Here is a 16,985-nt window from a genome sequence, read left to right as displayed (position 1 = left end):
TTTTCCTTTTCGCAAGCATTTTACCTTCACATTCCTTTATTCCAGTTTGGAAGAGAAAGTCAAGAAAAAGATTTTTCTCCTCTTACTATCCTCTTCATGCTGCTTTTCCTGCTGTCAGTTGGTGACTGTGCCATAAAATGAGGTGTCTCTGGTAGAGTTCACCTTATTCTACTTACTTTAAAAATGGTCTTTCATTTTCTTATGTATGTACTTACTTTGTATTATTCCTGAAAGACTTCAAGGTGGCATAAAAGGATAAATAAAATACAAAAAATGAAAGTTTATAAATATTGCCCACAGTGTAAAAAGATAGGATAAGATTGCCAGCAGTGAGGTTAGAGTGTATGAATGCTTTCCAAGAAGTCCTATAAACTGGTAAACCATACCACAAATCGGGCTCCAAGCTTTGTAGAATTCAGTACAAGGAGAAAAACATGACAGGATCCATCAAGTACAAAAAGAGCAAATGGTCTAGAGAATGCAGCTAATCCCAGCACAGAGATCAGAAAAACATTATTTCCTGAGGACAGTAGAGAAGAATCTATGGTTTTACAGATAGGCATCTTAGTAATGGCCAATTGGTAATGTCAATGTACAATTGCAAGGCTGGTTTCTAAAAGCATTATATGGCCTAGTGATACCTTGCCAAAGAAGAAAATTTAAAAAAAGAAAAGAAAAAGAATTTCTGTAGTTTGCTAATATGTCAGGGCATTGGTCTCTGTTGGTCTACTGTAACAAGGGGTAGATATTATGGAACCCAGAGCAGCAGCTTTCAACCCTGCCCTCATGTGAAAAATGATCGGGGGTATTATTTAAAACACAGATGCTTAGGACCTAGACACATAATACCCCATGCGTGTCATTTCTCTTAGCCAACACGTTGGTGAGCTTTGCGCAGCAGTGAATTCAAGCAGTGAATTCATCTTAGTAATGGCCAATTGGTAATGTCAATGTACAATTGCAAGGCTGGTTTCTAAAAGCATTATATGGCCTAGTGATACCTTGCCAAAGAAGAAAATTTAAAAAAAGAAAAGAAAAAGAATTTCTGTAGTTTGCTAATATGTCAGGGCATTGGTCTCTGTTGGTCTACTGTAACAAGGGGTAGATATTATGGAACCCAGAGCAGCAGCTTTCAACCCTGCCCTCATGTGAAAAATGATCGGGGGTATTATTTAAAACACAGATGCTTAGGACCTAGACACATAATACCCCATGCGTGTCATTTCTCTTAGCCAACACGTTGGTGAGCTTTGCGCAGCAGTGAATTCAAGAGTATGCTCCCTGAGAAGTACCAAAAGTTCACTGAAGTGAGAAATCATCAGTTTGCATAGTCTGCCAAACTGACAGGGAGGGTCAGTGTCCTCTCTAGAGAACTAAAGACCTGAGCAAAGAAGCATAGATGAAAGAAGGCCATGCCTCCTCAGCTTGAAGGTGAGCCAAAGAGAACCCAAAGGCAAAGTCAGGATTTTCTCCAAGGAAGAATTCTTGGTCAGCTCAAATAGACAGTTTTGGGGGAAAAACTTTCCACAAGAATTAATTAAATGACCAGCTGAGCCTTAGGGAGATCTCAAGAAAATACTTCAAGGGCATCCAATTATACTTTCAAATGGACTTTCCTGGGTAACTATTGCAAAATGTTTTCCTGATTGCTAGAATGATGGGACTTGCCTTGTGGTTAGCTATAAACCAACAAGACTTGGGTATTTTTACCAAATATGATGTTCTGGTTGTAGAAGCTTTAATCTGTAGGTAGATGTTCTTTCTAAAGGTAAGCAGAGAGCAGGGCCAGTCATTTGTTAGGGGCTCAAAGTGATAGTGGGGAGAGAGGACATGCTCAGCTCATTCAAAAGTTATATCAAGTGGTCAGGCTCTGTATAGCAAGGAGGGGGAGCAAGAAGACTTTGTGTTTTACCTTAAGTGTTACTTGACCAACAAAAGAATCCTTTCCTGGTGACCTTTTTTTTTTCACCAGGCTAATGGAAAACAAGGGATAGTGCAAATGTCTCACCACTACAGAAGTCTGTATTGAGTTAATGAAATGTAGCCAAGAATGATTCATAAACACAAAGGAAAGCCAATAAAAGCTTCCAACAGCCCTTAGTTTACTATCCCGAGATTTCTCTCTGAGATGGAAGGAGGAGAGGAGAGGTCTATTTAGTGACCTCGTCCTCACTGAGAATAGCTGAATGCTCAAAACCTGTCTTCAGTTTATCAAGCGAGGCACTGGTATACCATTTAGAGGTAATGTAAGCAAATAGCAACATAATTATGAAGAAATAAAAGATGGCTTTGAACAAAAAATTGTCATTTACCATTAATGACACCCAAGGTCTAACCACAGGGGACTCAACCTGTAGCTTTATCAAGGTATAAATGGGTGCTCCAGGTCTAAATTGCAGGATTTTGACTTTCTGAAAGGCTCAAATTAAGTAGCCTCTGAGTAATTTCAGGTGCCTTAAAATTTTTTGCTCTTTTCATTCATTAATGCTGTTTATCTTTAAAGGATGTGATTCAAGCCATCAAGGAAACTGCATTTGTCACATCCGAATATCCTGTCATTCTCTCCTTTGAAAATCACTGCAGGTATAATGATTCATTCTTCTCCAGGTCTCTTAGTAGTTATTTCCTAACTCCCATCCATGCTCGGCATCTTTTAAGACAGCTGAACAGTTTATTTTCTGAAGTTCTACCTACCAAATAATATTCCAGCAAAGACATGTAGTCTTATGGAAAAAAAAAAAAAAAAGAAAAATGCTTCCTTAAAGTTCCACTGAACTGAAGGATTTGGAAGTATATTTGAAAGCAGACTTCATTCACTTAAAAGATGCTTTTTATTCCACTTACCAGCTTTTAATTTGGGGGCAGAAACTTTTTTTTTTTTTTAATTCCACCAGTTAAAGTTTGTGGTATTTCAGAGTATATCTCACATTAACATCAAGAGGACAATGATATGTTTTGCAGAGACTTTTTAATTGCCTAGGAATAGGTGTTTCTTATTCTTAGATTGTTAATAGATATTTGAATTTACAAATGCTGGTTCTTTTTCTCCAGCAAATATCAACAGTACAAGATGTCCAAGTATTGTGAAGATCTATTTGGGGATCTCCTGTTGAAACAAGCACTTGAATCACATCCAGTATGTATTTTTAGCCAACCATATTTCTAGCATGAATGGGTTTGTTTTGAAATTCATTTCTTAAAGGGTCAAGCAGTACTGGAGGATTAACGCTAAAGATCTGCATGTTTATTTAAATACTTTGGTACTCTCAACCTGCTTCAGAGGACTATGTAGAGAGAGACATAAAATAAATGTCTGGTTCAATTTAATTTGGAAGATCTTAAGGTCTTATGGGTTTTGGGTTCTCCATCTGGAAATTTCATAAAGCAGTCACTGGCCTGGAGTCTAAACTCAGCAGTGGTTCTCAACTTTAGTTATCTTAGAATCCCCTGGGGAGCTGTTAAAACAACAACGAAAACTTATTTCAGGGCTCCACTCTTAGAGATTCTAATATAGTTGATCCAAGGCAGGAATGAAACATTTTGTTCTTTAAAGCTGTCCAGGTGACTCAAATGTGCACCTGAGGTTCGGAAGCCATGGCGCCTGCTGCTGTGTAATGTTCTGTAGATTAAAGTCACAGTGCTCATATTCATCCATGCCCATCCAAAAGTAGACTTGGGCAATGTGTTATATATATAACACATATATATATATATATATAAATAATTTTTTTTAAATCTCCATTTTACACCTGGTAATTCCTTCCTAAAGCAAAGAATTCTTAACCTGTGGCCCACAGACAGACTTTGGGGGATCTGAGATCTCATTCTAATTGTACAAACCTTTTTTTTTCTTTTTTTTCTTTTGGTATATAATCATTGCAGAGTTCATCCCATTCTTATAGGAAACCAGGGCCCCACATTGTTAGGAGCCACAGTCACCAGATGTTATGAGGCTCAAGAGAGCTAATGAGATTAAAGTGTAAAATACTGTACTGTAGTAAAATATTTTACTCGCGCCTACTTATGAGTAGGTACGGATGGACCCAAACATGGTCCCATGAAGTTGTGGTAGAGGACAACCGGTGGAGACTGGCATGACGAATACTTTGTGCTTTGTGGGGTTTCTTAGGGAGGTCTGACTTGCAAAGAAACTTTTTCAGAAGCGGGTCCATGAGACCAGAGCACCGTATAGGCAATGCAGATATTCGCATCTTTGTGCCCACTCGCTGATTCTCTTCACCCCACTGGAGGCATTGCTGGAGATACCCTGCCCAAACCCTTGCAGCTCTTTCTTTTTCCACACTGGCCCAACTTTCAGCTGCCAGCCCCTGCAGCTTTATACCTGAAGGCTTCCCTTCATAAGCTGCTCATGGAGCTTGCTGTGCCCACATGGAAGAAAAGATAGAAGCACCAGCTATTTCCCGCCACCTCCACCCCAAGCTCCCTCACCCTTCAGAGGGGACAACCGAGTCCCCCACTGTCTCCCAGAGTTTCCCAGCTGGAGCCATCTCCAGTTGCCAACGAGACAGCTTGCCTGGTAGCACACCCCCTGTTGACTGTGGCTCTCCTTTTTCTCCTGTCCCCACTCCTCCACTGGTGATTCCTGGGGTTGCCTCTCAAGTTTCTAGGATAGGCAGGAATAGCGTCTAAGGGAGCCCAACCTAAGAGACATTCCTGTTTTTCTTTTGTCTTTTTTTAAGCCTGGGCCTTCTGTTTGTTTTCTTGGTTGGGCTGCGGGACTCTGGTGGAAAGACCGCTGCATCCTCTGTGAAGGGTATGCACATGTCATCTCAAAGGGGTGCAACGCCTAGGGCCATACGCGGGGCTAAGATCTCCCTGAACTAAGGGTCTTTCACTCTTTGGGGACTCCAGGACGCAAGTGTAAAGATGTAACTAAGGAGCTGGCTAGGATGCATTGAAGAGTTGAAACTATCCCAGCCCAGGTGCAGGAAATACTTCAGTCCCAGATGGCTTCCTGAAGGAAACAGAATTCCTCCCCAGTGTTTTGTTTGCGGCAAGACTGGTGTAGGAATGCAAAGCACCTTGTATGTGACTAACAGTATACAATTTCATTTTGAAAATAAATGGGGGAGTGTGTGGAAGGTAGGGGTGCATGGGGGTGTGAGGAGATGACAAGGTGTAAGACAGCTCTTTGGCTCACAGGTAAGAGCTAGAAGAAGACACATCTTCTTTTCAGGTATAAAACCAAGTGAGGGAAGCCACAGCTGAGTCTGGATTTCAGTTATTAGGACCTCTGCCTTCTTTATTCCCTATTGAACCCATAAAGCCAAAATACCAAGTGTTAAGATTGGATCAGGACGGAAATCCTCTGCACCCCACCCCCTAGCCACACCAGCTCTGAGCCCCGCTCGGTTGGGGAAATGTGAAGCAGCTCAGTTTACTTCCTGAGGCTGCGTGGATTTCCAAGTTCAAAGCCTTCATCTATGGCACAGTTGGATGTAATGGGCTAGTTCAGTTTGGGGAAGGAAAGTGTGAATGTAGTATGCTGCCACCTAGTGGATGTTCTTGTATAACCCATGGGCCTCCATGCTCCCGGGCTGGGAATGAGAAGGGAGAAGCACAGCCTTCCATTAATTCACCTCTTTCTGTTCATCTCTAGCTCGAACCAGGCAGACCCTTGCCATCCCCCAATGACCTCAAAAGGAAAATACTCATCAAAAATAAACGACTGAAACCTGAAGTAGAAAAAAGTAAGGCAATTATACACACTAATAGTCACTTACTTGTATTATGTGTTTGGACAAGTCAGTTATCATAACCTAAATCACTGAATTTGGGAGGTAATGGGTGTAGTGGTGTTATACATATACTTTTCAGAGCAAGGTTGCCATTTTTCCACTTAACTTTAGTTTCTGCATCCATTCCTTCCTACAGCGGGAAAGCATATTTCCATATCAGATATTGTAGGGGTCCCAAGTATTGGTATAATTACATTGTTTTTCCCAAGGTATTCTAAAATAAGATTTAAAACTTGTATTAATGACATCTAACTTATTTGTGTAATCTAAAAGGAAAAATTTGAAGAAAAGTATGAAAATCCCTAAAGGATATAAAATATCCCTAAATTATATACATACACATATATACAGGTATTATAGATATATGCACGTTTATACATATATACACATTCTTAACAAAACTGTAGTAATGTTAAACATAATAATTTTTAATTTTTTCCCACCAATTAAGTATACCTGTATCCATTAGGATGCAAATCTCTATGCTATTTAATATCAATATAGAATTTGTTATATGAAATGTACTATAATTTAGTTCCAAGCTGCTGGCTTGTCACTATTGTAAAAGCAGCAGTAGTAAAAATGCTCAAATATTTATTTTTGTACACAATGAAACTATTAGCATTGCTTGGCCAAAATGTATGCATATTTTATATTGCCGTATCTTGTTACACTGTCTTTCAGAAAAAGTGTACAAGTGTGTACTTGTGCCAATAGTATATGAGAGTGCCGGTTTCCTTGTGAGATCCTCAACACTGGCTACTGGAAACCTTTTATTTGTGTGCCCAGCTAATGGACAAAAAGTGAACCTACCTTATTTTTCATTTGCACATCTTTGAGAGCTGGTCTCTTTATACAATATCATCTGTAGTTTGCCTCTACATGTTTGCCCATTTTTCTGACACATCCTTTGTCTTACACCTTGTCTGAGTTTTTTTAGGGACTCGAGGTAGTAAGTCTAGTTATCAGTTGCCGATATTTTTTTCCAGAAGTTTTGTCATTCTGCAGTATGTACTTCTGTCTTCAATTGCATCTTCATCATAATTGTGTATAAACTTTGGCCTTTGCCAGATTCCCCAAATTATGGGCTCTTGTTATCTGGCATTAAATCCTTAACAATAACAGTTTCTCTCTCAAACTTGAGGACCAGAATTGGGGGCAGTTCACCCATGTTTTATCAGTTCTTCCCTGTGTACATATGACGTGGTTGTTGTACATTCCCTAAGAAGCCACGACCACTGAAAAGAGGCAAGACCGTCACAGCTGTCACCATCTCTATTGTGTTGTTTGTGTTTAATAACAGAACAGCTCGAAGCTTTGAAAAGTATGATGGAAGCTGGAGAATCTGCTACCCCAGCTAACATCTTAGAGGATGACAATGAAGAGGAAATAGAAAATGGTGAGTTACTGGGTTTTTTTTGAATTGCTGAGATACCTTTTGAGATAAGAAAGACATGAATTTGTCTCATGATCCCTTAATATATTATGATGGCATTTTAATTCTTTGTAGTCGGGTTTATTCACGCACCAACCTTGATCTTTTCGTATTTTTCCAAATATTATTATGATTGATCTAATTGCTAGATTCTGGTGGCTTAGTCATCTTCCTCCCTGTCGTGCACTCGGCTGTTCCGCAGAAATTCACAGCCAGAGAATCCTTGAAGCATTTGCTGTAGAAGATGGTTTGGAATAAAAAGAACATTTTGCTGTCCCTTCCTATCAACCAAATCGCAAGTTACAGTCTACTCTTAATGATGACGATAGTAAGGCAAGTTAAAAGGGAGGGAGCCTGAGTGGAGCCCCTCAGGTGAAAGATGAGCTTGTACGTATATGCAAAGTGGACTGAAAACTCAAATCCAGCACTAAAATTTCAAGTTCACATTCCTTCACAGAACCGGTTCACGAGGATTATCTATATAGGAATCTAACTTGAGCAAAAGCAGCCCTGCTTAATTTATTTGAATAGTTGCCTTTAGCTTCTATTTTACTTTGCCCCTATAATCGCAACCCTAATGTTGGTTTTAAATGGATCATTTGAGAGCCTCAGAATGTTTTTTTTAGCAAGTTACCTGTTCATTATATATCATGGGAACCAATTAACATGACATGGCTTGCATAGTTAGCCAGTGCCTTGGATTTAGTATAGTGGTGTTGGGCTAGATAATTTAGAAATATTTGTAGAAGCACTCTAACTTATTATCATAACATTTGAAATACAGGAGTGGATTTTAAAAGGAAAACCTGACATTACAATTAAAAACCTGAAAGCTAAGAATAAGCTAATTTTGTTCAAGACCTCTCAGAAAAGCCTCCTAACCCTTGAACAGACTTCATAATCAACTCAATTCCATGTCCAAACTGAGGATTCAACTCTACTCCCAGAGAAAAATCATTAACTTTCATGTTTTATTTGACAAGGAGAGTCTGGGAGGCCAAAGTTACTTGATGCCTTCAACAGTACTTGTTACTGTGTAACAATCCACCCCCAATTTGAGACACATATCAATTGTTAAGATTATTCTTTAAAAAAATGAGAAAGAATTTACCTGATGAAATCCAAAGATATGAAGTTTCTTGAACACATTGATAAAATATGAAGGTCGATAGGATTTCGCTTATTGTCCTTTAAGGCTACTCTCCCACCTTTTAGAAGCCTGTATTGTTTGTACAGGCCACTAGAGACTTCCATGCTATTCTAAAACATACTTCAGATTTTGATTAGATCTTAACAGAAATAGGCAGGTGGGACAGTATTCGAGTAGGAAAGGGTCTGAGAGGACAGAAGCATCCACCTGAATTTCTCTTCAAGAACTCAAGAGTCTTCTTCTATACCGGTTTTGTGTATGATTTTTAGGTTCCCTTAGCAATGCTTGGCTTTATTTCTGGTTGACCAGTTGGCTGTAATTACCCTGGTGACACAGTATGATCCCATTATACATGAATGACTTGAGTCTCTAATTTAAATACATCAACACTGTAGGCAAGAGGAAACCAAGCATAGTTTAAGAGATTACACCTGCCTGGAAGCCGTAGAAGATAGAAAGGGTTCAGTCCATGGAAGCATGCACCCAGTAGTTAGGCTGAATTTAGATTCAGAAGGAGACAAGGTTCCCAGAACTATCAGACAAGCAGTGAAGAACACCAAAAGTGATATGTGTTTGTGGGTGTGTCTGAGCACACATGCACACTCAGAAGATGATAATTTTCATTCATACAACTCTTTGAAAGTGGTGATGAAGTCCCATCCAAATGTAGGGGACACACCCCTTGGCTTCAAGTAGTTTACATCTGGCTGGGGATGTCAGACTAGACACACATGAAGAGGAAATACAATAGCAGTGGTAGGAAGTTTCAGAAACTTGGCCCAAAGAGCATAGGTAGGCAGCCCAGTATCATGGAAAGAGCCTTGTGCTAACAGCTGGGGATTCTAGGTCCACATCTGACTCTGTGATCAGAGGCAGAACAGATTGTATCTCTGAATCTATTTCCTCATCTGTAATCTGAAAACCTTTTGACTATTTTAAAGCCTATTCCAGCCCTATAAATTCTTTCTTTTCTGCCCAAGGTGTATGTGACCCACCTTTTTAAAAATTTGTTGTTTTGTCTGCCTTCCTTCCCCCAGAAGGTGAGTTCCAGGAGAGGAGAGTGTCCCTCTCCCATGTCTCCACCTCTTCCCACACTTAGCACCTTGCACAAGGTAGTCTCCTCTCAGGAAATCCTGAATCCAAGATACCATCATTTGAAAGACATCACTGTTTTTTTGTACAACTAGGAAAGAAAAACGCTTCCATTTACTTGTAAAATGCCATTGATTAAGCATATATTGCAACATCAACACTATTCAAATGTGAAAAAGGCATCAGAGTCTGTGAAATAGGTTTGCTTTCACTCCTGTTCTTGCATTTGCTTTTCTTTGAACGTGTTAAACACGTTTTGTTTTGTTTTTTAAATCTCTGTTATAGTTCTACTCACTTGCCTTATGAGGTCATACTTGGAAATTATTTTATTCTTTTTACGAAAAGCTTCTCTCATGCTCTGTGTTGTGGCAACGTGGCATCACAAGTGCCTCGTCCTGAGCCCAGTGGGTTCCTTTTGATCCTGGCAAGTTTTTAGGCAACTTTCTTACCTGGGACTTCCTGCAGAACAGGGATGATGGGGGCTCCAGATCCCCCACCAACATGTGGCTCATTCTCCATTGGGTGATCCTTTTCCCACCCACACCCTTAGGTAGATCCCAGACTTCTTGTCCTTTTCTGATCCAGTGAACCATGTGCTTCTCTGCCCCTTGTACAAATGGGGTCTCACTCCTCAGGCAACAACTTTATTTAGCACTCCACTTCCAGCTTCCCTCCTAGCATGACCTCGAGGATCATCTTCAGAGCTTTTTAAACCTAAGCCGGTTTGACATATGTTTTACGGGAGCTGTGCAATGCTTCTAAGGTCTTTCTTTTTTATATTCCATCACTCTAGTTCACAAGTTGTTATGAAGATGAAATTCAACTGGGCATTTTCATATCTTTTTCAAAATTATAAAATGTCTTCTCTTTTCTTGCATGATCTTCTTGTTTAGTTGACACAAAAGATGGAAATACCCTTTTTCAATCACAGATGCCTAAGATGCTTGTGGCCTTATTTTTTGGATTAATGAGCTCCTGGAATAATAGTAGCCATTCACTTAACAAAAATGTATTACGCATCCAGGAAGTGAAATGCTATGCTAGATGCAGGAGAAATAAAATACAAGATTTGGTCCTTGACTTTGAGTCTTTGAGCTTAATGAGAGTTCTGGTTGAAATAATAGCATTTTTAAGTGTTTTGCATTCTCTTTTAGGTTCATTTTCCTCTATAAGTGCTTATGTCCTATCCAAGATTAAAGTCAGGGTCCTTTTGGCAGTAATTTGGCCTCTAGGGTTTTCCTTTTTTCTTTCTGCAGCTGACCAAGAGGAGGAAGCTCACCCTGAATATAAATTTGGAAATGAACTTTCTGCTGATGACTTGGGACACAAGGAAGCTGTTGCAAATAGCGTCAAGAAGGTCAGAGTCTTTGTGTCCCTTTTCTTTCATGACTCTCAAGAGGTAGCAGCTGTTAGCTGTGAAATTCTGGACATGTGACCACCGCAGGAGATTTAAAATAGCCTATATAATTCCTTCTGCTAAATTGCTTAAAAGGACACACGTTTCTCCTGGCGGACCAGAATTGCTATCTGAACTTGAGACATACACAATAAGCTTGAAAGGACATTTAAATTGCTTATTAGTCATAATTGGTGTTGAACATTCCCCCATCTGGCCCTTGTCCTTTAGATGTTATCCTTTCGTGCATCACTAGGTGGGTGGGGAGACAACAACCAGATCTCTGTGGCAAAGCTGAGCCAGTTGATGCCATCAAGAAATTCACCACGGAACATCCCAGGCCAAGCCCTCATGAAGAACTGGTCCTACTATTCCTCATCATTCTCCTAGTACAGAATAAGCATGAAAATATTTCATCCTTATTTCATGCTGGACCATTTAGCTGTTCAGCCAAGAAGATTTGTTATTATATATCTGGCGGGTGCCTGGCATACGTGTCCGGGTCTTGATGATCTAAAACAGTCCAGACACACTTGTTGTCTGCCCTCATGGAGCTTATAGGGGAAGGATGGGGCAGACAGATGAAAGACAAGTAAATGAGGAAGTAATTAGATGACTATAGTTTGTAGTAAGTGTGATTAGGAAAATAAAAATGAGTGCTAAAATGGGGGATAATGAACAACTGGGTTGACAGAGGAACTTCTAAGAAGAGTGGGGAAGGCTGAAAGAGAGAATTTCTGGAATTCTAAATGGAGCAGGCTGTTTGAGATGTCTGTGAGATGTTTAAGGGGAGTTGCCAAGCAAATATCATATACTCTCTGGGTTCATTTCTTACCTTTATGAAGCTAATTCATAAAATGGGTTCATTTCTTACCTTTATGGCTCGGGGTAAATTTCTTAATCTCTGTGTTTCCTCATTCCTGCAAAATGAAGACAATGACTATTTTATTGGGTCGTTGTGAAGACTGAATGAGTTGATGCTACATAAATATGAGCTTAGAATGGTGCCTGGCATATGGTAACCCTTATAAAGGTATTAAGTTGTCACTGTATTACCATCTTCTTCATCCTCACCGTTGTTATCATCATTATCTAGGTCTAGAAGACAGATGTGAGGTTTGACTAGAGATATAAATTGGAAGGGCAAGAGATACAGTATTTGAAGCCATGGAAATAGATGATCCTTGGAGCAAGGAAGCAAAGGGGACCCAGCTGGAGCCCTAGTTAAAGACAGGGTCATGGGAGGAGAGCCAGAAAAGAAGAACAAGGTATGGCTAGAGAAGTAGGAGAGAAATCCGGCAATCACACCAAGGAATCAAGAGAGTGGTAAGAGAAGGATGAGTGATGGGCTCTGGAATGCTGCTGAGTGATTGGATAAGAAGACTCAAGAGTGTCCATTGGATTGGTAGTATGGAGGTTGTTGGTGACTGTGAAAAAAGAAATTTCAGTGGAGTGGTGGAGGTCCATGGGTAGATAGATGTGAAAAAGTAGAGGCATGGCTTTTGAAAAGCTTTGCTGTGAAGGCTGTAAATGAGCTGGTGGCTGAAGGGGACCTGATGAGTCAAGGCGACATTATTTTTAGCCTGGAAGAATCTGGAGTGTGTTAGAAAACTGTTGGGCACAGTGCGATAGAGAGGGAGAGATTACTTTTGCAGGAAAGAGTGGGTGTGTCAGTGGCATGAAGGTGTGATTGGTGAATAGAGCAGGGATGCTTGATCCATGAAGACAGTGATGAAAATGTAGGTGGCTGTATACATTAGTGGTGGGAAGATGGGACAGTACACACCTGTTGAGCAAAGCCAAAGGAACCCTGCTATTAGACCCAGCCCTTCCTGATCCAGGGAATTGCAACTGCTTTGACCTAAAGCCTTTGTCGGTACACAGGCACACGTGCTGAACTGGTGCGCAGTGACCACTTAGGTTTGCTCCCTTTTACGTATCAGGGGAGGTGGCAACACTGTTAATTACTTCCCAAGCCCCATGACTAAAACACTAATTAAATTGCTATGATGGCCAGCAAAGGAGGAGAATAGTATTAAAAGACAATTAGGTAGGCCGTCGTATCTTTTCAGCCCTTGCATTCTGTCCATGACTTTATGTCATCAGTAATTTCCCATGTTGACAAATAAATAGAATAACAAGGTTGCATATGTTTATTTTAATTTTACATATGTATGGTTAGGAAATTTGAGACTTTGCCTTTTGGAGAAGTAAAGAAATTAATGTCTTTCTTTAATTTAGGTTTCAGATGACCTTGAACATGAAAGCAACAAAAAGGTAACAAAGTAATTCCCTTGTGCATTTTATTTTCATTACCTAATACTCATATGTGACCTTCTAATACTGAACATTTGGTATTTTATACTAAGTGATGTTCCTCTACCTGCCCTCCCCACACCATGGAATTCCAGGCTTACTGATGATAAGTGTAAGATTTATTACATCAATGAGAATCTTCCAAAAAAAAAAGAATCGCAATGATACAATCATTAAATTCTGACAAAGCCATGAAACTACAGTGGGTGAATAAGAGACCTAGAGCTAAACCATTAGTGATTTTCCTGCAAATAGGTGTTTAATGCAGTAAGGCATTTTCTTAGGAGGAATTAGAGATTTCATTCATCAGTGAACATATTATCGTCAGCATATAAAGAATTTTAAAAAAAGATCAGTAATTTAACGTTGCATGCAGTCTAGGACATTTGTTCGATTTTGGCTTTAATATAAGGCAAGTGAAGTTACATTTTAGTTTCTTTTATCCTTCCCGAAGTTCTTTCTGATGCTCACTGTCGTCTTATTTAATACATGTATATGGGTTATTATAAGGTAATGAGATTAACAATAGTCACTGGCAGAAAGTTGCCTTATATTTCCCACACACTAGAGCTTCAGAACATACCATCTGTCCTGCTTCGACGGGGTTCTGTCTGATCTGGAGTAAGATCCTATCTTCTTAGGCCTACATATTAAATTTGGGGTCCTTATGAATAAATCCTACAACATTCCCCTTCTAAGATGTTTTGAATACACTTCTCTCTTACACTGATTTTTCATGTGTTATTGAAATTAACAAATATACAGGTTGACATTTGGTTACTACTATTTGTTACCAAGTGGCTGTGATCAAACTGTTAATTGCCAAGACCTCAGTCTTTTTGTTTGTTTGTTTGCATGAGCAGGCACTGGGAATTGAACTGGGGTCTCTGGCATAGCAGGCAAGAATTCTGCCTGCTGAGCCACCGTGGCCTGCCCTAACCTCAGTCTTTTCATGTGGTCATTGGGGAGGAGCATCCCTAACTCCTGTGATTGCTGACAGTAATGATGTTGTGCATGCAAGGAATTCAGCCTGGTGTTCTGCTCATGGTTTAGAATTATTATCATTAAATCCACAAAAAGGAACCGGACATGGCCTCTACCCTTATTTGGGTGGAGAAGATATGCAAAGGAAATGTTTTTGCTTGTTTTTTAGAAGTCCCATTATTTGATTTTATTATATTATTACATTTCATTACCGATTTTATCTCAGGCTTTTATTGGTGAGGTCATTTTGATGATTTAGAGTGCCCAAATTAAAGCAAACAAATGATTTGACCTTTTTTCCCCCATGAATTGATTCATGGGACTAAGCAAGTTATCCCACTTATATTCAATCTGTGCAGGAAATGTAGATTTTCAAAGTGCTCTGCAAAATGTTGATGGCTTTGGAAGGCTTTTTCTGTCAGTTTTTTGGGTTTTGTTTTGATTTATCAAGAAATCAATTAAAATTGTTTTTTTCCCTTCTGTATAAAGTAATATGCAATTTTATTGTATCTTGTCTGATAAAGAATAAGCTTTTTAAAAAAAATATCATGAACTCTTTATGTGTGTAGCTGAAATTCTAGAGCAGTGCCATGCAAAGTGTGGTTCCCAGACATGTGGCACCAGGGAGCTGGTGAGAAATAAGGAATGCTAATTCTATGGCCTTACTGCATTTGCTTCATCAGAAAATCTGAAGGCAGGCCTTGGAATCTGGGCCCTAACAAGACTTCCAAGTGATTCTGAAGCAGGCTGAAATTTGAGAGTCTCTGCTCTTGAGTAGAGTGCAACTCTGTGCCTCAATTTGTGAAAATATGGATGCTAAACCAGTTGTACACATCTCAGCACATTGCAATGAAATGCAATGTAGTTTAAATTTTTTAAACACCTTTGATATTCTAAAACTACCCTAAAAGTGTAATAAGATAGACTTGGTTTCATTTCCTCCTTGTGCATTATTTTGAGCTATGGTAGACATTAGCCTTTAAAATTATCCTTTAGCATAATTAAGGAAGAAAGTGGCTATATTTCAGTGTGTTTGTGTGTATGCAAATTATCTTTAGTAAGGGTAGGTTAAGTCATATATATATATATGTGTGTGTTCCTTTCATTGTGCTTGTAGGGCCTGGTCACTGTAGAAGATGAGCAGGCGTGGATGGCATCTTATAAATATGTAGGTGCAACTACTAATATTCATCCATATTTATCCACGATGATCAACTACGCACAGCCTGTGAAGTTTCAGGGTTTCCATGTGGCTGAAGGTAACACCAAAGGTTAAATACAGTAGCTTTTTTTGTCTGCTTTCTTTTGTTATGCTGATGAACTCTGATCTGACTTACTGCCACTTGCTTTCTGGGCAGGGGACTGTTACATCTTATTTTTATATCAAAGACCACAGAGCCACTTGTCCTTGGCGTGCGGTGGCATTGCAGTGTTGTTCCAGGCGACATCCACTGGGTGGCGCCAAGCAACTATGGATTCGTTAGCACTTCCAAGCCCTGTAGCCACTTGGGTGCGGTAATTGTTACAAACCTTGTTTAATCAAAAATTATCATCCAAAATCCTTAAAACTTTTACTAATCATTGCTGGGCTGAACAGCCATCATTGTCATCTTCAAATATATATATTTCAGGGCTGGGTGCAGCAATTGGGGTATGCATAATTTGTTTAATGATTCCAGTTTTAATCCATCAATTTTTTTTTCTAAGCCAGCTGTCGCCATGTGCAAAATGTTATAGAAAGTAGGAGCTACTGATATGAGAATGCAACATCTGCCTCCAAAGCCCCGTGGTTCAGAATGTACTTATATCGTGTGTCTTTCTGTGAGCATTTGATGGCAGGTTTCTGAGTATATATCTTTGCTTTTCTTTACAGAGCGCAATATTCATTATAACATGTCGTCTTTCAATGAATCCGTTGGTCTAGGCTACTTGAAGACCCATGCAATTGAATTTGTGAAGTATCCTTACGTTTTCAGTGGAATGAGGGTTGGTGCATTTTTGGTGTGGCAGGTGTCTCTAAAAGAGATAAATGGTTATCTAGCTATAGAGCAAATAAAATAATATGTGTGAGAGAGCATAGCAGCTGGGAGAGTCTGTCCAGATGGGAGTTGTTTTTTTAAACCTGCACTGTGAGCTGTATACTTTTTCTCTTAAGCATTATTTATAAATGTGGGATTTTATGTGAGTCTTCTACAGATTTGCCGCCGTTTGCTAGACCTTTGTCATTTTCGCTCCCTCCTCTGCAGCACTCTTATTTCCATTTCCCTTAATAAGTTACACAGTTATAACAAGCGGCAGATGAGTCGCATTTACCCCAAGGGAGGCCGAGTCGATTCCAGTAATTACATGCCTCAGATTTTCTGGAACGCTGGTTGCCAGATGGTTTCGCTGAACTATCAAACCCCAGGTAGGAACTGATGTCCGGTGACCCCGAATTCCACTGGAAGGCGGTCCCGGGATGCTGCCAGCAGCTTCCACGGGCTGGCCGTGGGCATTTTTTAAAGGACGCAGACATATGGCAAAACAATGTGCTGTTGGGTTTACGTAACAGAATTAAAGACCAAAAACAGAGCAATAAAACAGTGATAAAATTCCTTTAATCAGTGGCCCTGACTGCTTAGCTAAGCATTTCCCCTAGTCTGTCATAATATTTCTGTATTTTCTTTCTTTTAAATCAAATTTGTTGTCCTTGTTTTCAGAGAGAATTAAAGGAGATAAATTGGAGAAAAAAACAGTAGTAGTATCTTTGAGTAGTAACTATGACTCATTTATCCTTTGGGAAGAACCCTGTCCACTTTTGGCATTTGAAAATATCAACACCCAGTGACCCCATCATAAAAGAAGCACGGGGCA

General features: G+C 39.7%; 1 protein-coding gene across 16 annotated transcripts in view; it reads left to right on the top strand.

Moving 5' to 3' along the window:
* Window positions 1–16,985, top strand: part of PLCB4 (phospholipase C beta 4) — a 399,612-nt gene that overhangs the window by 312,816 nt on the left and 69,811 nt on the right. For all 16 annotated transcript variants that reach the window (XM_077115609.1, XM_077115566.1, XM_077115557.1 and 13 more), the window contains 9 exons: window positions 2,504–2,583; window positions 3,052–3,136; window positions 5,621–5,711; window positions 7,063–7,158; window positions 10,693–10,793; window positions 13,074–13,109; window positions 15,250–15,391; window positions 16,006–16,090; window positions 16,415–16,539. In XM_077115609.1, the coding sequence (XP_076971724.1) occupies window positions 2,504–2,583; window positions 3,052–3,136; window positions 5,621–5,711; window positions 7,063–7,158; window positions 10,693–10,793; window positions 13,074–13,109; window positions 15,250–15,391; window positions 16,006–16,090; window positions 16,415–16,539 (841 nt within the window). The remainder of the gene's footprint in view (window positions 1–2,503; window positions 2,584–3,051; window positions 3,137–5,620; window positions 5,712–7,062; window positions 7,159–10,692; window positions 10,794–13,073; window positions 13,110–15,249; window positions 15,392–16,005; window positions 16,091–16,414; window positions 16,540–16,985) is intronic.

The sequence above is a fragment of the Tamandua tetradactyla genome, chromosome 1, assembly GCF_023851605.1.
Source record: "Tamandua tetradactyla isolate mTamTet1 chromosome 1, mTamTet1.pri, whole genome shotgun sequence".
Lineage (NCBI taxonomy): Eukaryota > Metazoa > Chordata > Mammalia > Pilosa > Myrmecophagidae > Tamandua > Tamandua tetradactyla.
Note: the sequence above shows the minus strand (reverse complement) of the source record. Positions and strands in the feature narration are given on the sequence as shown.